This window comes from Bufo gargarizans, chromosome 10, assembly GCF_014858855.1.
Source record: "Bufo gargarizans isolate SCDJY-AF-19 chromosome 10, ASM1485885v1, whole genome shotgun sequence".
Lineage (NCBI taxonomy): Eukaryota > Metazoa > Chordata > Amphibia > Anura > Bufonidae > Bufo > Bufo gargarizans.
The window spans coordinates 118,087,964-118,111,476 of NC_058089.1; the positions used below are offsets into that span (position 1 = coordinate 118,087,964).

Sequence of the window (23,513 nt, forward strand, 5' to 3'; positions counted from 1 at the left end):
TTTGAGAATTCGTGAATATCTAGAATATAGTGCTATATCTTCGTAATCGCAAATATTCTAGATTTTTTTTCATCAGTACCCATGATCCCTCACTGCTTCTTGCTTGTGGGCCAATGAGAAGGCTGCAATATCTTTGACTTTAGGAGTAGCGTTGATTGCGAATTTTGGTATTGCTACCGTAATTATTTTCGCAATAAAGAAAATAATGACTGGAGATTACAAATTCTCAAATTGCGAAATATCGCGAATTTGAATACTGCCCCCGCCGCTCATCACTGATTATGACCCCCAGAATGCTCGGACCCCTCCTATGGAGCATACTTACCTGCTCCCCGGCACCCACATCCCTCTGGATCCCTGCATGGCGGCCGCTGTATCTCCCCGTCGTGCAGATCAACACATCCGGTGACGGAGGAAGCAGCCAATAGCAGGCCGTGATGGAAACGAGCCTCCCTATCATCACCCGCGATGCTAGGGAGGCAGATCACAGTTGCCGCCTGCTATTGGCTATCCCCCCGATGCTGGATGTTTTGATCTGCAAGACAGGGAGATGGCTCAACACTTTTAATAAAGGTCGACCAAGTTAAAAAAAAACATAATGTTTAGCCCAAAATGAGTAACATTAAATAAATGTCCCCGAAGGTGTACATGGCCTTTAAGAATATCACAGGACAAAATTAGTTTATTGCATTAATCCCACCAGACCAACCTCTGCCCGTATTGCCCTGATTTATGGAGGGGGGGGGAGGGGGGTCTATTAAACCCAATTTGCTAGGGTTTATGGAGGGGGTCTCCCATCTAGAACTGCCCTTTTATCTGCAGGAACCAAGAGCCGCTTTGCTGGACCTGTTGCTTTTTAGCTATGGCTATGCATGTGAATGTGTAATAGTATATAATAGTGTGACTGGCTGCAGATTGTAATAGTATATCATAGTGTGACTGGCTGCAGATTGTAATAGTATATCATAGTGTGTCTGGCTGCAGATTGTAATAGTATATAATAGTGTGACTGGCTGCAGATTGTAATAGTATGTAATAGTGTGACTGGCTGCAGATTGTAATAGTATATAATAGTGTGACTGGCTGCAGATTGTAATGGTATATAATAGTGTGACTGGCTGCAGATTGTAATAGTATATCATAGTGTGACTGGCTGCAGATTGTAATAGTATATCATAGTGTGACTGGCTGCAGATTGTAATAGTATATCATAGTGTGACTGGCTGCAGATTCCCACAGCAATAACAGCTGGTCACTGGGATAAGAAAAGCTGGACACACGGCGAACCGCTGATCACAAAGGGTTGTGTTCATGTCCACGAGGCAAACCCTTTACAGGTCAGAAGTCAAATCTAGTTTTCTGAGAGAGGTTAATAATCTTGGATGTAGATTGTGGTTTGGTAGCATGGACTACTACAGCAGAACGATTCTGTATATTATTAGTGCCATCTAGAGGTAAGCGTGTGTAACACGGGGAGGAAGCATTTGTGCAGTTTGTAAATCAGCGAGTGCTACACTGCAATGAATAGCAATAGGGCTCATCCACATCAATGTGCTGTGACTTTGTACAAATTCTGAGCTGCTCAGATCCATTGTACGGCACACGCAGAAGTCTATGGGCCTTACAGGACTTTCATATGGCTCCGACTGTATGCATGGGTGATTGTTTGTCAAATTTGAGTAATACAATGTCTAGTGAGGCGCCTTCTTATAGAAATAATACAAGATTTTATGGGTTTACCGTACCTCAGCATGCCATCTAAGGCTTTAACAGCTGCTGTGCACAAGGTCATTGCATTGTGGTGAAGCATCTAATAGTGGTGACAATGTTTTCTTGTGGCATACCTTCCATGGAGGCAGACTGCGCAGCTGCTATGGGAGCCTGAAGGAGGGATGCACTTCTGTTCCTGACTTGGAAACACTGCATTTTCCTGCAGTCGCCAGTAGGAGGAGCTCAGTGCAGAGAGATTATTTACAGCTTCCATTGTAATCAATGGTAATTGTATACATTTCTATTCATTGAGCGCCCCCTAGTGGTGGCTGCAGGCAGACAGTTTTATAATATGTGAGGGGAAGCTATGTATTTATACTGCTCGTGTGGAATAAATGCATTGACAACTATGCTGTTAAGGCCTCATGCACACGACAGTATTTTTTCACGGTCCGCAAAAACGGGGTCCGTAGGTCCGTGATCCGTGACCGTTTTTTCATCTGTGGGTCTTCCTTGATTTTTGGAGGATCCACGACATGAAAAAAAAGTAGTTTTAGTGTCCGCCTGGCCGTGCGGAGCCAAACGGATCCGTCCTGAATTACAATGCAAGTCAATGGGGACGGATCCGTTTGACGTTGACACAATATGGTGCCATTTCAAACGGATCCGTCCCCATTGACTTTCAATGTAAAGTCTGGAGTTCTTTTATACCATCGGATTGGAGTTTTCTCCAATCCGATTGTATATTTTAACTTGAAGCGTCCCCATCACCATGGGAACGCCTCTATGTTAGAATATACTGTCGGATATGAGCTACATCGTGAAACTCAGATCCGACAGTATATTCTAACACAGAGGTGTTCCCATGGTGATGGGGAAGCTTCAGGTTAGAATATACAAAAAAACTGTGTACATGACTGCCCCCTGCTGCCTGGCAGGTGCTGCCAGGCAGCAGGGGGCAGACCCACCCCCCCCCCTTTTTTTAACTTATTGGTGGCCAGTGGGCCCCCCCTCCCTCCCCTGTAGTTAACTTGTTGGTGGCCAGTGTGCGCCCCCCCCCCCGCCCCCCCTCCCTCCCTCTATTGTAATAATGGCATTGGTGGCAGTGTGCGCCCCCCCTCCCTCCCTCTATTGTAATAGCATTGGTAGCAGTGTGAAATTTAAACTGGGGAGGGAGGGGGGTCTGCCCCCTGCTGCCTGGCAGCCCGGATCTCTTACAGGGGGCTATGATAGCACAATTAACCCCTTCAGGTGCAGCACCTGAGGGGTTAATTGTACAGATCACGGCCCCCTGTAAGAGATCGGGTGCTGCCAGGCAGCAGGGGGCAGTCATGTACACAGTTCGTTGTATATTCTAACTAGAAGCGTCCCCATCACCATGGGAACGCCTCTGTGTTAGAATATACTGTCGGATCTGAGTTTTCACGAAGTGAAAACTCAGCTATGAAAAAGCTTTTATGCAGACGGATCTTCGGATCCAATCTTGTGTGCATCCGTGATTTTTCACGGACCCATTGACTTGAATGGGTTCTTGAACCGTTGGCCGTGAAAAAAATAGGACAGGTCCTATTTTTTTCACGGCCAGGAAACACGGATCACGGATGCGGCTGCCAAACGGTGCATTTTCCGATTTTTCCACGGACCCATTGAAAGTCAATGGGTCCGTGAAAAAAAAAAGGAAAACGGCACAACGGCCACGGATGCACACACCGGTCGTGTGCATGAGGCCTAAGAGCGCCATAAAAGTTGGATAAAGTGAGTTAAAAATTATTACCATTTTTTTTACGTTAATATTTCTTCTGATTTAAAAGAACTTGTAAACCGTCAAATCTGGGGGCCTTGTGCTTTGTGGGATATTTTGCTTGGGGCCCTATGTGATCTGTGTAGGCCCCTGGTTGTGATTTTCAGAAGCTTCTTTTCAGTACAAGTTAAGTTACTCCCAACCATTGATTTCAGTTTATTTCTGCATTTTTGAACAAAATAGGTCAGTTACTTAGGGCAATTCTTCTGTAACCCAAAATAGAAAATGTTAGTATTAAAAAAGACTTGAGCAGCGTCACGTTCCTTTACTCTTCCTGGCTTAGACATGATGATAACTGGGTCATACTCACACAAACAGACCAGAGAAAGTGTCCTGGTGGCATCATATGGCGGGATACAGTCTGGAAATACAGGCTGCAGGACGTAATTTGAGAACGTCAGTGCAATGACAGCAAGGCTTGTGGGGTACATTATGAGAACCGCACTCCATAGCAGCAGGAAGCTGGGGAACAAGGAAAGAGGGTTGGGGTCATTTCCAAGGGAATGTAGACAAATTTGACTTATTCGCATAGGTAAATATGTCATGCCTCCACTTCATGTAAAAGAGAGACGACTTTACTGTACTAAGTATATATACTGAACTATATGGGAAAAATGCACAGGGCTGTTTTTCTAGCTACAGTAGGCACTTGAGGGCATGTACCTAGGGCACCACCCAGCAAGGGGACGGGTACAACGCCAGAGAGGAAATAGTCCAGAAAATGAAAGGCACTCCTTAAGATGATAAAAAATAATAACTCCTTTATTCACCCGTGCGGTGCAACGTTTCGGCTAAGCACTAGAGCCTTTTTCAAGCTTGAATAAAGGAGTTATTTTTTATCATCTTAAGGAGTACCTTTCATTTTCTGGACTTGAGAACGTGCACCCACATTTTTCTCATTCAGCTGGTGCCGCCATTTTTCTCCATTATATATTACTGTGACCGGGTTACCATGAAAGCAATGGAGGGAATGAGGGGAAAAAATAAAAATTAAAAAAAATTCAAAATTATATATATATATAATATATACATATATATAAATTTTTACATTTTTTTCCCCCCTCATTCCCTCCATTGCTGACATGGTAACCCGGTCACAGTAATGTACAGGTTTGGAGGCAGAAGGACAGACTTCACGCAGTCCGTATAGCATGTTGGCAAGTAAAAGGAGGAGAGGAGCCGATTCTCCTCTCCTCCATCGGCACTGCCAAGATGGAAAAGAAGTGCTCCTGTCCTCCCACTGTGCAATGCCCGCATGGTGAAGAGAGAGGAATGGTTTGTTGCAGGTTAGTACTGTGTGCAGAGTGGAGTAGTTGGGTTTTTACTGTGTGACTCGCCCTCCCGGCAACTCCTACCTCGGCCTAGAACTTGGAAGAAGCTCTTCATGAGTCCTGTAGTGTCCAGACCTGCACCTGTCAAGCCCTCTCTCCTCAGAGGAAGCTAGTCAGTGCTCAGCGGGCCAGCACCACTACACTGTATATACACCAGTCCATTCCCTAGCAATATACTGCCAATGCGTCATACCATTCTTTAGCAGTATGCCGACCACAGGACTTGGTCAGCAGCATGTCCTCTCCATCTCATCTGATAGTAACCCACACTGACTATGAGCTCACATATCGCTGAAGAAATCCCACTGCATTGACTAGCCGCTACCGGCCGCTGTCATAACTTAAGGTAGATTTATACGGGACGATTCTGCAGCCGATTGTCGGGAAGGAAGCCTTCCGTCCCAACTGTCGGCTGCTGATTCAGTGAAGGAGACCGCGCATTTACATGCAACAATCTCCTCCACAGTATGAGGACCTCATACAGAATCATGGTTTCTGAGCAGCAGATCGTCGTTTAGGTGAGACGATCTGCTGCCAAAAACCATCATCGGTGGGTGGTGCCTGCATGAACGACAGGATCATCCAATGCGTTTCGCTCATTGATTGGGTGGTCGGTGACTCCTTTACATGGGCAGATTATCAGGAACGACCATTCGCAGGAAGCGTTATTTCCGATAATGTGGACTATTATTGGCTCGTGTAAATGCAGGTTTACTCTTTGTGAGTGACTGTAAAAAGCACAACAGGGGACTGTAGAGACGTGACACGCTGTCAGTGACGTGCCATCAGTGAGCAGACAGTGGCATGGACTGCTGAACGAGGCGCCTAATTAAGAGGTGTTCTCTGGGAATTAAGAAAATACATTTACTGAAAATACATAACTATTACTGGGACCCCCAGACTAAGGTCCTGCCGAAACGCGTGTCAGTGTTGGTGCCATCCCAGAGGAGGCATACAATGGGTAATGGATTCCTTTTATACATTATGTTATGGGAATAATTGTTGCACTAGCACTTTAATAATATTTGAATTGAGGAGAAGTTTCCGAATTATCCCCTTTTATGCCTACTTCTTGTGGATGTTGCCTTTTTCCCTGCACTTGTTTTATGTATGGATTACCGTATGTCCTTTATGAATTATGCTAATAAAATACATTAATTATCTTATGCGGTCAGGTAATTCTTATAGGGATTGTATTTTCATCTTACCATAGGCATATGTACATAGTACATTGCATGGCGTTGATATAGAGATGAGTGTATATTTGCACTTATTTACTACAGGTTTACATCTTGTTTGGCTGGACTGAAACATTGACCATGTATTGTTAAATTAATTCCTAACTGCAATATATTATTTTGAGTGCCGTGGTATTTTATAGAAGAAAAATAGTCCTGGAAGAGAGTGTTATGGGGGCTGACAGCAACTGTGCATCATATCCTGCACTTTACTGAGAGAGTAGTGGATGCATGGAATAGCCTTCCTGCAGAAGTGGCAGCTGCAAATACAGTGGAGGAGTTTAAGCATGCATGGGATAGGCATAAGGCCATCCTTCATATAAGATAGGGCCAGGGGCTATCCATAGTATTCAGTATATTGGGCAGACTAGATGGGCCAAATGGTTCTTATCTGCCGACACATTCTATGTTTTTACATTACATTTCAGCACCAAGGCCAGGGGCACTGCAGCCTTTCCTGAGCCGTCCAGAGTTTAGCTATTCCTTTCCCTGCTTAATCCACTGAAAGCATAACCCACCCTATGGCACCTAAACGTGTTTATGGTGCCACAAGGGCAGTGGCAGGCTATTTTGAATTCTCAACAGTACTACTGTGCATAGATCTTATCTGATTACTACTATGCATGATTTTACTATAATGAAATTATATTACAATTCCCTAACCAGAAATTCATTTTAAGAGTTCCGTGAAAATGGCTCGTGTTGTGGAAGCAATGCTTATTTTATCTAGCTTCATGTCTACTTTATTCATATCCTGAAAACAGAAAGTTCATTGTCAGAAATGCAGCGACCAGATTTATGGGGATGTAAGAGCTCAGTGTAAAATTGCACGACTTTTAAGTTCAAACGGTTGTTTCTCTAGTACTTACCCGGTTAACCCACCAAAAATCTCAGTGACATATGAATAATCACCTCCTGATTTAGGAATTGTGACTCCGAGTTCTGCGTAACACATGGACCCGAGGGCAGACACACCACCACCGAGAACCCAGACGATTAACGCCAAGCCCACAGACCCGCTGTGTTCTAGGACACCCTTCGGAGAAATGAAGATACCGGAGCCTATAATGTTACCTTGAACAGAAGAACAGACATTAAGGTACAAAAGACTGCAGGACCATAACATAACAGTGTATTGTAGACAGGTGAATGTACTGTGTGCAAAAAATATTAACATTAGAACCAGCCCATGACTGAACATTTTTTTGTACTTGGGCTAATAAAAAAATATATAAATTAATGCTTGAATCCATAGATATTCCAGAAAATAATGTAAGAATAGCGCCATCTGCTGTTTCTATTGGAAAGGCTTTTTGTCTCCACCTCAGTAAATGTTCCAGGATGGACACATGCGCTGACATCTTCGCTTACATGGAGGAATTCCTGGTATGATGATCCGGCTGCTTCTCTTCTTTTCAATGAAGATGCTGAGCAAGTGCAGTTGAAGTAACGTAGTCTCACTGTCTTATCGCTTCCTTAGTGTCTCCTCCGAGAAGCAGAGAAGACACTACTGCTTAAGAAGCGGCAGGATTACCACAACAGGAGTCTCTCCACTTGAGCGTGTGTGTCCACTTCAGTACATCTACTGAGGTGGATACAGAAAGACTAAGTCCAATAGAAATAGCAGGTGGCGATATTCTTGCAAATATAAAAAAAAATGTTTATAATGAGCTGGATTTAACTAAAAACAATGTTTTTCATGGGGATAACCCCTTTAAGGGTAAACCAACATGCAAATAATTTTTTAGTTGCGAGTTTGCTGAAGGTTTTACCCTCTGCATTACAAAGTATAAATTCCCATGCTGCAGATATAAAACACGCACCACATGTCTCATTAGATTGACCACAGTGGTAGGGAAGATAGTGAAGCCCATGGTCAAGTGCCTGAAGGGGCCAACAGGAGCATATCAGTGCTATGAACCGATGTAATATAAATAGGGTTGAGCGAACCCGAACTGTGAGTTCGGGTACCCGGACTTTTTCACTGAAGTTCGGGTTCGGATGATTTTATTATTTTCCATTATAACATGGTTATAATGGGAAAATAATAGCATTAAGACAGAATGCTAAAAAAATGGGCATTGAGGGGATAAAAATAAAAAAAACCTCACCTCATCCACTTGATCGCACAGCCGGTATCCTCTTCTTTCTGCAGGACCTGCAAAAAGACCTGCCATGACGTCACTACGTGGTGAGCGCAGTGATGTCATTGCAGGTCCTGCAGAAAGAAGAGGCTACCGGCTGCGCGATCAAGTGGATGAGGCGAGTTTTTTTTATTTATTATTTTTAACCCCTCAATGACCATTTTATTTAGCATTCTGTCTTAAGAATGCTCTAATTTTCCGTTATAACAGAAAATAATAAAGTGAAGTTCGGGTCCCCATTGACTTTAACCTCCCTAGCGGTAATCCGGAGTGTGGCTCGGTGTTAACTTACACTGCAAGAAGCGGTAACCCCGAACCACACTCGGGATTACCATGGGTTAATTAGAACTCGGCAGGAATGGATGCGGACAGCACACAGTGTGCTGTCCGCATGCGCATTTCCGGAGCAAGGCGCAAACTTTTGGCTCAGCTCCGGAAGAATGTACCGCTTCAGGTACGAAAATACTACAGGAATTAGACTGCCAGGGAGGCTAATGGGGTGAAGTTCGGGTCCCGAACCCGAACTTTGACCTGTAGTTCGGGTGAACCCAAACTTCCACGGGTTCGCTCATCCCTAAATATAAATTATAGTAGAGATGTCTTTACATTATACATTACATTATAAAGGCAGCCTATGGTTTTGCATGCACATGACTATTACGTGTTGGGCCTTAATACTAATTTTGCACCAATGTCCAGGAGCTTTCAGTGATGCATCTGGATCTGACTCGTATGTGATCAGAGCTTTACAGATTAATATTTTACTGGAAGTGTTAATGTCGGATGAGGAGGGTTTGATGTTACCTGCCAGAACATTTGCAATCATTGCATCACATACATTTATCCCATCTACATCGAAAATGTATACAATATCTAATGTAAATGGTTGAGTCTTCATATGTCCTTAGATTTGCATGTAATTTCTGCCAGTATCGGAGAAGCCCCATGCACACTTGACTCGTGACCGGCGTTTTACAGCGCGCTGGCTGCTTTGCATGCAGAAAGACCGCACTTTAAACTCCACAGTTTACTCTACTGAAGTGTCAGCAATGTTGTCAGCCCAAGCTAGATACACTGAAGACAAGGGGCCTGAAAACCCAGAGGGGACCCCAGAACGGACACATTCTGTTGCTGGAACATTAGCCATGCAAATGACTTACATGGAAAGGCCAGATGTAGTCTCGGAGAACAAAGGCAGGCTATCTTCCACTGGAAGGGAATTGTATAATCTGCTCTAATGTTCCTGTCGGGTAGGAAATCTCCTTCGTACTTTGCAGAACCTCTTTATTATCCATCAAAAGTCTTTTAGTTCCATGGCAGAGGGTCAAACTGCCACCCCTGCCACGTTCAGTCCCTTCTCTTCTCCCCCCAGCAACCACCTTGAGAAGTTATGTCCTTTTTCTCCTGAGGGCTCCCTGCTTGGCATGCAGAATTACAGCCAGACATTCACGCTTGTGCTAGTGGAAAGTCAGCCAGAACCAGAGGGATAACACTGGGCACTTAACCCTTTCAGAGCTGCTTAGAAAGGGCCGTGTGTCGCTTAAGCTTAGAAAATGACAACAAACATTGGATATTGCTAGTCAATAATCATTTGGAATGGCTATAGCAAGCCGTCTTTTACATACACTGTGTGTATACATGTATTAAATATGATTTATATATAATATTAGAAAAGTCAGGTTATATCAGCATGCTCCATATCACTATATACAAGAAGATGTATAACTTGTACCAGCTGTACATATATAACTATATACAGGAGATACCCAGGTTATACCAGCATGTTCCATATCACTACATACAAGAAGATGTATAACTTGTACCAGCTGTACATATATAATGATATACAGGACATACCCAGGTTATACCAGCATGGTCCATATCACTATATACAAGAAGATGTATAACTTATACCAGCTGTACATATATAATTATATACAGGGGATACCCAGGTTATACCAGCATGCTCCATATCACTATATACAAGAAGATGTATAACTTATACCAGCTGTACACATATAATTATATACAGGAGATGCCCAGGTTATACCAGCATGCTCCATATCACTATATACAAGAAGATGTATAACTTATACCAGCTGTACATATATAATGATATACAGGACATACCCAGGTTATACCAGCATGGTCCATATCACTACATACAAGAAGATGTATAACTTATACCAGCTGTACATATATAATTATATACAGGGGATACCCAGGTTATACCAGCATGCTCCATATCACTATATACAAGAAGATGTATAACTTATACCAGCTGTACACATATAATTATATACAGGAGATGCCCAGGTTATACCAGCATGCTCCATATCACTATATACAAGAAGATGTATAACTTATACCAGCTGTACATATATAATTATATACAGGAGATGCCCAGGTTATACCAGCACGGTCCATATCACTATATACAAGAAGATGTATAACTTATACCAGCTGTACATATATAATTATATACAGGAGATACCCAGGTTATACCAGCATGGTCCATATCACTATATACAAGAAGATGTATAACTTATACCAGCTGTACATATATAATTATATACAGGAGATGCCCAGGTTATACCAGCATGCTCCATATCATGATATAGAAGATGTTTAAATTATGGTAATTTGTCCGTAGTAATCTGAGATCTATTTGATAATGATTGTGTAAACTGTGTATAAATGGATATATGTGGAATGTTACTAAATTAATTATAAAGGTTTGCAGATAAAGTACGTGTTTGACCTCCATGGTAGTTTTCAATGCCCTTCCTGTGAAATGCATCAGCAGTTTTCTGGATATTAAATCAGCATTGGTGATATAAGCTCCATCTTGATTCCCCAAATGACCTAGTGCCTGTGTTGTAGCGGCCGCCCTCCCAGACACTGACTTGTGCATGTAAAGACATGAACCATCATTGTGTGCAGTAAGTCTGACATTCCTCAAAGGCTTTTTCCTGAGCTTAGGATCTATAAGCGGATTATGCCATGTACAACTGTACAGGTTCCTAAATGAATCTGATGGTTCAGAGCGCGTAGTAGAGGCAGCACAATGCCATGAACTGCGCACGTGGAAGTGAGATGATTAAAGAAAAAACATAAACGGAGTGTGTGTGTAGTAGTGGCTTTGGCCAAATCCAAGCTTTTTCACGGCATATCCACAAACATTCTGCAAGACAATCTACAAGTCAAATCCGCAAGAAATTGTGTGGATTTTGTGTAGTTCTGAGGCCGCTCCGAATTTTCATATAACATTATCATAAAATTATGCAAATAATATTTTTAAAATCCCTATCCGATTCATGTTTGCCATGATGGCTGAGGATTTTCTACTAGGCCCTGCAGGGAAGCGTTTCCCAACTTTATTCCCAAAGGTTTTTTTTTTTTAACAAGTCCCAAAAGAAAAAAAATTGCCCCCCCCCCGGCAGATCCCACTGCTCTGGTCTGAACTACTTCCTGGAAATGAACACTCTCCAATCCCTGTCCACAGCGATGATCCAGGTGCCAATGACTGAGCAGGCGTTTCCCGCCATTTACTGTGCATCGAGCCAAGACCAGGAAGTAAAGAACAGCGAGGACGCAGGCAGCACTGGAACAGCAGCTGTGGGGGGATCGGTCAGGTGAGTATTGCTTAATTTTTTAATACAATTTTATTCACTCCCCCCCCCCCCCCCCTGCACTTGAATAAACTGCTTTAACCTCATAAAGTCCGGCCTATTTTAGGATTTACAGGATTTGTTCAGCTTTTTGGACTTTAACTTTCAACACCAGCCTGTTGCACCTATTGAAAAATGCATACTTCCCTGCTCCCAGCTCTCTATTCCAGCTCCCTGACCTCATTCAGCAGTCTATTGATCCCCACCCTGTAAACCTTAGGACGGACATGGTCATCTGCTGCAGCCAGCGAGTGGTCTCAGCAGTGACGTGAACTGAAGTGGCGTTTGAATCGGCAGAGAAATCAGAATTTTCTGCTCCTGAATGTTGTGCCCCTTTAAGTCACTTGGGTTTGCTTTATTTAAAATAAGATTAGTACCTCATTATATTCCTAACTGATTACCCAGATTGGTAATGTGTATGGATAGAAATTGTATATTAAGACCTTTGGCCTGAAAGAGATTAAGACAGGGAATATTGTAAGGGTCTTTGTTCTAGTTCAAGTAGTGAATATTTCACACCATCATAATTAACATTCTTCCTGCGGTAAATCGGGATCTACAAGAGCCTTGTCTACAGCGCAGTTTCATTTACACTTGATCCTCTGTAATCTCTCACTTCCCATCTTGTAAATGGTAGAAAAGCGACAGAAGCGCGACTGGGGTTGGATAATTTCATATAAGTGGCAAGGAGAATTCCCACCCCCTTCCCCTCCTAAAATAGATGTTCTTTCACTGCCGCTGGTCGTCTGTTGGGTGAGCTGAGATTGTTATACCCTTGCACTAGCATCACCATGTCCCTTAAGAGTATATGGCAGGGGTCCCCAAGCCGTGGTTTGTTGTCAGCCACTGGCTCAGGGCTTTCTGCAGCTTTAACTAATTTTACGCTGTGGGTTTTCAGTCCGCAGCACGTCAATTTATGCTGCAGGTTGAGGGACGAGAGAGAGTTGGGTGGCCACTGGCATGTAGTAATAATGTATTTTCCATAAACATCGTGGTACTATGATATAAACCTTATTATAGGCACAATTTACAGTGTATGGCTACATTCAGATGCCATTTTACAGTCCACATACAGAAATAATAACTGATAGATGGCATGGATTCATGCAAAGCGGCTCATGCCTCGCCAACATGCAGAGTTTCCATGAGGGGGTAAGTGAACATGGATGTAAAAGCGAATAGGATTTTATAGTGTAATAATATTCATAATCATCATAATAAAAATTATTATATATTAGAAAGCGCCAATAATTCCATGGCACTATAGATCCAGAGGGGGTTTACATATACATAATATATTAAAAATATAATAAATATGAAACTATTACAGACTGGTACAGAGGGAGAGAGGACCCTTTGAATGCAGAAGAAAAACCTTTGGATCCAGAGGGAAAAAAAGCAGTCTGGTTTGAGAGCTGCACGTATACAAGCGGACAAACAACATGAGTTTGTGAGCTTTCGCGTGTTTGATTTCAAGTGTGTGTATTAAGTGTGTGACTTTAGATGATGTGACTTGAGATTCAGGGACTACAGTAAGTTACATTCTTATCACTGCACTATATAGTATTTTTTCTCTTTTCTTGCATAATCCCCATTTAGTATGTGTTCTATTATTGACAGCGCAGTCAAGTGCACATCTTGTCTAATGAACAGCCGTTTGAGGGTGCATATCCTTGTTCAAAATGTGAGCAAATTGACTGTTTCGAATTGCACATTGCGTATCTAATCGGGCGAGTTTTAACACTGAGAAGCATTGAAAATTTGGAAAAGAGTTTGCTGAGGGTGGTAGTGAGGAGGCTCAGGAAAGTGAGGTAGCTAGCTGGATAACAGTTAGAAAGCGGGGTAGAGGGAAGAGTGTCAGGGAGGCTAGCCCTGATCTGACACACCCCAACAAATTTGCAAGGTTGGCAGATGAGGGGGATGTCAGTTCAGGGAGAGCACTGCTGCAGCCGGACACTTCCTCTGCCAGTCAGGGGAATGTCAGCTCCAGTAAGCAGGGGACCAGGAGAGCAGGGCAGGCCAGAAAGGTGCTGGTAGTGGGAGACTCAATTATTAGGGGTACAGATAGGGCGATCTGTCACAAAGACCGGGATTGTGGAATGGTGTGTTGTCTTCCTGGCGCTCAAGTTCGACACATCGTGCATCGGGTTGACAGATTATTGGGAGGGGCTGGAGAAGATCCAGCGGTTATGGTCCATATCGGAAGCAATGACAAAGTTAGAGGTAGGTGGAGCGTCCTTTAAAAATGATTTTAGGGATTTAGATCACAAGCTTAGGGCAAGGACCTCAAAGGTAGTGTTTTCTGAAATACTACCGGTACCACTAGCCACACAAGAAAGGCAGCAGGAGATTAGGGAGGTTAGCAAGTAGCTCAAGAACTGGTGTAGGAAGGAGGGGGTTTGGGTTCCTGGAGAACTGGGCCGACTTCTCTGTTGACTACAGGCTCTATCGTAGGGACGGGCTGCACCTCAATGGGGAAGGGGCAGCTGTGTTGAGGGAGACTATGGCTAGAAGGTTGGAGGAGTCTTTAAAATAGGGACTGGGGGAGGGGAATTGTTATAGGATGGGAAGATGCAGATACTGGGGGAGAATGGAAGGAGGGGCTAGAACAGCTCAGTAGGAAAGGTGTAGTGTAAAAATATACATAAACCTCTTAATTGTACGTATACGAATGCCAGAAGCCTGACCTAATAATAAAACTGGTGAATTTTAATTAGTTATGTGTGAGGAGGACTATGACATAGTGGGAATGACTGAGACACGGCTGGATGATAGCCATGGCTGGGCGGTTAATGTACAGGCTTACAGTCGGTTTAGAAAAGATCGCCAAAAAAGGAGCGGGGGAGGGGTCTGCCTTTTATGTAAAGTCCTGTCTAAAGCCCACAGTCCGAGAAGATATAAGTGAGGGACATGACCATGTGGAGTCACTGTGGGTAGAAATACATGGAGGCAAAAACAATAATAAAATACTAATAGGAGTTTATTATAAGCCACCTAATATACCAGAGTCCACAGAAAATCTACTACTAAACGAGATAGACGAGGCGGCGGATCATAATGAAGTCGTTATTATGGGGGACTTTAACTACCCAGATATAGCCTGGGAAACTGAAACCTGTATATCTCATAAAGGAAACAGGTTCTTGGCAATAACCAAAGACAATTACCTTTTCCAACTGGTTCAGGACCCGACTAGAGGGACGGCCATACTGGACTTAGTATTAACCAATAGACCTGACAGGACAACAGATTTGCAGGTTGGGGGACACCTGGGAAATAGTGACCATAAAGTAATAATCTTCCAATTATCATTCAAAAGAGTGTTTCTTCAGGGAGGAGCAAAAATACCAAACTTCAAAAAAGCTAAATTTAGCCAACTAAGAGAGGCAATAGGCCTTACTAACTGGGACAAAGTCCTCAAAAATAAAAGTACAGCCACAAAATTGGATATTTTTAAAGGCATCCTAAAATCTAATTGTGAGAGGTACATACCTTATGGGAATAAAAGGTTAAGGAACAATAAAAAACCAATGTGGATAAATAGAACTGTAAAGAAAGAAATAAATGACAAAAAGAAAGCTTTTAAATCACTAAAACAGGAGGGGGCCGAGGAAGCACTGAAAAACTATAAGGAAAAAATAGAATATGTAAAAAACGAATAAAAGCAGACCAACTAGAGACCAAGAGATTAATTGCCAAAGAGAGCAAAATTAGCCCTAACATTTTCTTTAATTATATAAATGGTAAAAAGTATAATTCTGAAGGTGTCGGCCCTCTACAGAGTAATGGGGAGGGGGGGGGGAGTTGCAGAGAGCAATGAGGAGAAAGCTAAGCTACTAAATATTTTATTTCTCCACAGTATTCAAATATAACTGTCAGATGAAATGCAGAATCTAAAAGTAAATTCCCTATTAAAAATGTCCATTCTGACCCAGAAAGAAGTACAGCGGCGTCTTTAAAAGATTAAAATAGACAAATCGCCAGGACCAGATGGCATACACCCCCGTATCCTAAGAGAATTAAGTAATGTCATAGCCAGACCCTTATTTCTGATATTTAAGGACTCTATAATGACAGGGAGTATTCCACAGGATTGGCACATAGCAAATGTGGTGCCAATATTCAAAAAGGGTCGAAAAACAGAGCCCAGAAACTGTAGGCCGGTAAGTTTAACATCTGTTGTGGGTAAACTGAAGGTTTTCTAAGAGATGTCATCTTGGAGTACCTCAATGAAAATAAGCAAATAACGCCGTATCAGCATGGCTTCATGAGGGATCGGTCATGTCAAAACTAATTTAATCAGTTTCTATGAGGAGGTAAATTCTAGACTTGACAGCGGCGAATCAATGGATGTCGTATATCTGGACTTCTCCAAAGCATTTGACACAGTACCACATAAAAGGTTAGTATATAAAATTATAATGCTTAGACTGGTAGAAAATGTCTGTAAGTGGGTAAGTAACTGGCTGAGTGGGTGGTTATTAATGGTACACACTCAGATTGGGTCACTGTCACTAGTGGAGTACCTCAGGGGTCAGTATTGGGCCCTATTCTCTTTAATATATTTATTAATGATCTTGTAGAAGGCTTGCACAGTAAAATATACATTTTTGCAGATGACACTAAACTGTGTAAAGTAAATGACACGGAAGAGGACTGTATACTGCTACAGAGGGATCTGGATAGATTAGAGGCTTGGGCAGAGAAGTGGCAGATGAGGTTTAACACTGACAAATGTAAGGTTATGCACATGGGTAGGAATAATGCAAGTCACCCGTACATACTAAATGGCAAAACCCTGGGTAACACTAACAAGGAAAAGGACCTAGGAATTTTAGTGAACAGCAAACTAAGCTGTAGAAACCAGTGTCAGGCAGCTGCTGCCAAGGCCAATAAGATAATGGGTTGCATCAAAAGGGTCATAGCTGCCCGTGATGAGAACATAGTCCTACCACTTAACAAATCACCAGTCAGACCACACATGGAGTACTGTGTACAGTTCTGGGCTCCTGTGAACAAGGCAGACATAGCAGAGCTGGAGAGGGTTCAGAGGAGCAACTAAAGTAATAACTGGAATGGGGCAACTACAGTACCCTAAAAGATTATCAACATTAGGGTTATTCACTTTTGAAAAAAGACGACTGAGGGGAGATCTAATAACTGTGTATGAATATATCAGGGGTCAGTACAGAGATCACTCCTATCATCTATTTATCCCCAGGACTGTGACTGTGACGAGGGGACATCCTCTGCGTCTGGAGGAAAGAAGGTTTGTACACAAACATAGAAGAGGATTCTTTACGGTAAGAGCAGTGAGACTATGGAACTCTCTGCCTGGGAAGGTGGTGATGGTGATTTTACTAAAAAAGTTAAAGAGGGGCCTGGATGTATTTCTGGAGCGTAATATTACAGGCTATAGCTACTAGAGAGAAGTCGTTGATCCAGGGAGTTATTCTGATTGCCTGATTGTAGTCGGGAAGGAATTTTTTCCCCCTTAAGTGGGGAAAATTGGCTTCTACCTCAGTGTTTGTTTGTTTTTTGCCTTCCTCTGGATCAACTTGCAGGATAACAGGCTGAACTGGATGGACAGATGTCTTTTTTTTGGCCTTATAAACTGTTACAATCTACAAGAAAAGAACACTGTAGGTGAGGGTAAAAGCTGCTCATCTGGCTGTGCGGTGGCAGCATGCTTATTGCAGGTGGTAGGTTTTCCCAAAGAAGTGGGTTGTCAGGTTGCTTTTGAAGGTTTGGATGTTGAATACGAGATCCAGTTTTGGGCTCCACATGCTAAAAAGGATATAGGAGAGCTGTAAAAGGTTTACAGATGGGATGGGATTATTCAGTTTGGGTGGAAAAAAAGATGCCTTAGAGGTGATGTCATTTGCATGTATAAGTACATATGTGGTGTAGTAAGGTACAAGGGGTCGTCATTGATGGTAGGTATGTGTCACTGAGGTTCCTGGCCTCGGTGAAGTAAGAGCCGGTATTTCCATGTGTCAGCGGCAGCTAATGCTAATTGACACTTTGCTATTTAGTAAGGCTGTAAATAGCTGATCAGGGACTGCTCTTACTGGGAGTAGTCAAAGTGCTGGGTGGGTGACTACTCCCCAAGTTTCAGGCCGGGTCTTGGCAGGCTTATAAAAAACAGCCAGCACTGTCAGGCGGTGTTGATTACCTCCCTCTGACAATGGAGCTCTGGAGATCTCTGTGCTGAGGTCTGAAGACAGTGTGTCAGGCGAGCGGGCCGCCTTAAAGCCTGCAAGTGGACTTTCTGAGGCTGAGCATTCAGCCGGGTGTGAACTGACACCCAGGATACCAGGTGAACTTTATTTTGTTTTTCTGTGTGTGAACAAGCACCAAGCCTGTAAAGTGACAGTTTACACTGTGTTGTGTTATAAGTGTGAATAAACACTGAAGAGTGATTTACAACCTGGTCCTTTGCTTCTATACTGCGTCCTCTAACCTGCCTACCAGAGCGAATCCCCACAGTGGTCAGTACAAAGAGCTGGCACAGGATCTATTAATTCCAGAACCAGAGGACATTCGTTACCTGTGGAGGAATTTAGGCATCTATAAAAGAAAGGATTCTTTACAGTTAGTGCACTGTCACTGGCTCTATCTCAAGAGGTAGTAATGGCGGATACTATCTCAGCATTTAAAAACCAGCAAGATGCTTATCTAAGGGTAAATGGCATTGATGGTTATAATTAAAGGGATATTCCCATCTCGGGGACCCACACCTATACTTAGAACGGATCCGGCGAAGTGCTGGAGGGTGCACCCCTTTCATTTATTCCTATAGGAGTGCTGTCACTGGCTCGGCTATTTCTGTCAGCCAAATACAAGTGAATGGAGCGGTGGCGGGGCTTGCATGGTGCGCTTCCCACTCATTTCAATGGGAGTGCTGAAAATAGCCGACGCGCCACACGATTTTTGGCGATACCATAGGAATAAATGGAGGCCGTACACGCATGAGCGGTGTGCCATCCGTCTAGTATAGGTGTTGGTCCCTGTGGTGCGACCCGCACTTATCAGACATTGGGGGCATATCTTATCAATGTCTGCAATGGGAATACCCCTTTAAATGGGTTTTCACCGACAAATTGATATAGATGACCTATCTTCAGGTTAGGTCATTAATAGAAGATCTGCGGGAGTCTGGCACCCCTGAAGATCAGTTTTTTGAAGAGGCACGCTCCTCTTAGGCCACTGACATCACGTTCATCAGTCGAGTGGCCTAGGTGTAGCTCATACAAGTGAATGGGGATGGGCTGCAATACCAAGTACAGCCACTATCCAGTGGATGGTGCTGCAGTCTCCTCAAACAGCTGGTCTTCAATATTAATAGGAATATTACTGAGGAGGAGATCCCTGCATCTAATAGCAGCTGTCTCCTCCTCTAGCGAACAGGCGATTGACAGGAGGGAACTCTTCCGTCTGCTCTATCTGTCTTGTAATGGGGCCCTCAGAGTAAGGCTCTGTCCACATCTGCACACAGGCTCTAGTAGGGCCCTCAGCCACACATTCTGTCAAAGACCAAATAGCTCAGCATTTCCTGACGGAAACCCAATTAACCCCATGATGGAAAATGGGGTGGTCGGGCACTATTCGTTTCCATCACTTGATAGAAACTGTGCTTCAGTTCATGACGTTGTTCTGCTTTTATAATGGAGCAGAATGGGAATACATTATGGTGATTTAAGCAAAGCCTTACTTTGTAAGTTTATCACTTATTCTGTTCCTGTATTATTCAGATGTATCCGAGCTAAAATTGCCTCGCAGTGTTATGGTTATCTCGTGACAAAAGCCCGTGCATCTGTATAGCACAGAGCGGCTGTCACGATTTTGCAGGCTCTAGAGATGAAATCTTTCAGCATTCTTTGCTAAATCATCGTCTGCACAAAGCTTTCTTTGGTGGATTTAAAGTCCAGTAGGCAGTGTACAATACTGTGATGTAGAAAAAATTACCTCAAGCACCATATAAGACGATAAATTGTTAGACGTGTATCTGACAACCAGCTGATTGACTGTTCGCAAAAACAACAAGCAGAATAGTGAGTGCAGCTCTGGCGTATAATACAGGATGTAACTCAGGATCAGTACAGGATAAGTAATGTAATGTATGTACACAGTGACTGCACCAGCAGAATAGTGAGTGCAGCTCTGGAGTATAATACATGATGTATTGATTTATGATACTATGTAACCCTTAGAGGTCTGGAATGTATTGGATAACACTAATGGCATTATGTCAGTGTTATCAAATACATTCCACAACTGTAAGGGTTACATAGCATCATAGATTAAAATAATGCTATGCGACCCCGGCAGTGCTGGAAGTTCAGGGTTCTACGCAGTGAGTCCAGAGCGTGACACTCACTCTTGTGAAACCAGCCTAACACTCCAGAGCTGCACTCACTATTCATCTGGTGGAGTCTCACTGCGTAGAACCCTGAACTTCCAGCACTGCCGGGGTCGCATAGCATTATTTTAATCTATGATGCTATGTAACCCTTACAGTTGTGGAATGTATTGGATAACACTGACATAATGCCATTAGTGTTATCCAATACATTCCAGACCTCTAAGGGTTACATAGTGCTGGAAGTTCAGGGTTCTACGCAGTGAGACTCCACCAGATGAATAGTGAGTGCAGCTCTGGAGTGTTAGGCTGGTTTCACAAGAGTGAGTGTCACGCTCTGGACTCACTGCGTAGAACCCTGAACTTCCAGCACTGCCGGGGTCGCATAGCATTATTTTAATCTATGATGCTATGTAACCCTTACAGTTGTGGAATGTATTGGATAACACTTACATAATGCTGTTAGTGTTATCCAATAGATTCCAGACCTCTAAGGGTTACATAGCATCATAAATCAATATAATGCTATGCAACCCCGGCAGTGCTGGAAATTCAGGGCGGGTGGTGCGCTGCGAGTCCGGAGCATTACACACTCTTCCGAAAGTGGCCTAATACAGGATGTAACTCTGGATCAGTACAGGATAAGTAATGTATGTACACAGTGACTGCACCAGCAGAATAGTGAGTGCAGCTCTGGAGTATAATACAGGATGTAACTCAGGATCAGTACAGGATAAGTAATGTAATGTATGTACACAGTGACTGCACCAGCAGAATAGTGAGTGCAGCTCTGGAGTATAATACAGGATGTAACTCAGGATCAGTACAGGATAAGTAATGTATGTACATAGTGACTGCACCAGCAGAATATTGATTGCAGCTCTGGAGTATAATACAGGATGTACAGCCTGTTTCAGTGTGGGAATTGCGATCCGTGTGTGAGCGTAATTCCCCGTTATGGACGCTGCTCTTTTCGCAGGAGTGCATGACATTGTATCGATTTTATCATGCTGTGTCTCTCTGCATGACCTGTACCCACTGAATTATACTGACAGAATTATAAGGTCATGCAGAGACACACAGCATTATAAATCAGTATAATGTCATGCACTCCTGAGAAAAGAGTGTGATTCCCACACTGGACATGCTCATCTGAAACCGCCCTAACTCAAAATCGGTACAGGATATTTAATGTAAAGTACATACACACCTTGTTTGCACAAGCAAAATAGTGAGTGCAGCTCTGGAGTATAATAGAAAATATAACTCAGGATCTGTATAGGATAAGTAATGTATGTACACAGTGACCCCCCCTACCCCCAGAATAGTGAATGCCGCTCTGAAGTATCATACAAAATGTAACTTGGGATTAATACAAGATATGGGAAGTAAAGTAATGTATGTACACTGTGACTCAACCAGCAGAATAGTGAGTGCAGCTCTGGAGTATCGAACTCTGGATCAATCCAGTTGTAACAATACAGCCTGGACCGCAGCGGCTCCCTGTGACGATACGCTGGCTTGCGCTCCAGCGTGGAACGCACCGGCCGTCTGCGATGATACGCTGGCTTGCGTTCCAGCGTGGAACGCAGCGACCGCCTGTGTTGTTACGCTGGCTTGCGCTCCAGCGTGGAACGCAGTGGCCGCCGGGCCTTCTGTGACTCCGCCCACTTACCGCCCGGGCCTCTAATAGTAGACAGGTGCTAAGCAGGGTGTTCCACTAATGGAGTGCGCACCCTGCTAGCTCCATTGCATTTGAGGACTCTGTCCACATATCCGAACCTAGATACCTAACAACATCATTGAAGGACTGTCTACCTTCTTGCCACAGGCTTCTAGCCTGGACCAACTAACCGCAAGTATATGCCAAACTGTGGACATGCTACACTAACTCTGAACCTACTGCTTAGTATATACTAAACTGTGGACATGCTATACTAACTCTGAACCTACTGCATAGTATATACCAAACTGTGGACATGCTATACTAACCCTGAACCTACTGCTTAGTATATACTAAACTGTGGACATGCTATACTAACTCTGAACCTACTGCATAGTATATACCAAACTGTGGACATGCTATACTAACCCTGAACCTACTGCTTAGTATATACTAAACTGTGGACATGCTATACTAACCCTGAACCTACTGCATAGTATATACCAAACTGTGGACATGCTATACTAACCCTGAACCTACTGCATAGTATATACCAAACTGTGGACATGCTATACTAACCCTGAACCTACTGCATAGTATATACCAAACTGTGGACATGCTATACTAACCCTGAACCTACTGCATAGTATATACCAAACTGTGGACATGCTATACTAACCCTGAACCTACTGCATAGTATATACCAAACTGTGGACATGCTATACTAACCCTGAACCTACTGCATAGTATATACCAAACTGTGGACATGCTATACTAACCCTGAACCTACTGCATAGTATATAACAAACTTTGGACATGCTATACTAACTCTGAAGCTATTGCATACTAGATGCTAACTCTGAACTCTGCACAAGCTTATACTAACTTGTGACTCCTGTAATTCTGGGAGTCCCTCCTCGCCATCAGTAAAATTAATTGGATGGATAGCGGTAAATGATTTTGTTACCCCAAACTCTCTGCCTAAGACTGAGAGTGACGTCTGGGGTACATACTGAGTAACCGCGAATCCCACAGCCAAACACAAGGGTGGTGGGATAATAGTGGATGTCCATTGCTTCCGCAGTTGAGATCCTAACTGATCAACTAGGTGCGTTACACCAGTAAGTAATACAATGTATTTACAGAATAATTGCTCTTGTTCTATAGAAGTATTTTCTATGTTCGCTCTGTAATGGTGATCAAAGGTGGACACTTAACTAGAGGTCTGTTTTTGTCTGTAGTCTTCACCATAAAATCCATAGAATAAGACAATGATTGCAATACAACCTAGCTTACTTGTATCTAAAGCCGGCCTGTGAAGTCTGATATTATTTATTATTTAAGGTGCAAATAACCTACGACATGAAACTTGCATTGAACAGGGAGCCGGTCTTGCTGCCTAGATGTTTGGTTTTCCGGTATACACGCAATGTATTTTTCAATTAACAGTTTGGTCAGACCCAGGAAGGGGAATCTGCATCCCACTGGTGTTGGCCATAGGGAGAGCTGCCGGCCCAGGAGGGAGCAATATTGCTCAAAACAAATCGCATTTTGTTAGTTTAGAGAACATAGAGGTCTATGTAGATATCAAAT

General features: G+C 43.2%; 1 protein-coding gene across 1 annotated transcript in view; it reads right to left on the reverse strand.

The window, feature by feature from the left end:
* The window catches only part of SLC7A10 (solute carrier family 7 member 10), a 61,552-nt gene that overhangs the window by 24,600 nt on the left and 13,439 nt on the right, over positions 1-23,513 (reverse strand). Inside the window, exons 2-3 of the mRNA XM_044270535.1 lie at positions 6,950-7,154; positions 3,822-3,973 (exon numbers count right to left, since the gene is read on the reverse strand). Coding sequence (XP_044126470.1) covers positions 3,822-3,973; positions 6,950-7,154 — 357 coding nt within the window. The remainder of the gene's footprint in view (positions 1-3,821; positions 3,974-6,949; positions 7,155-23,513) is intronic.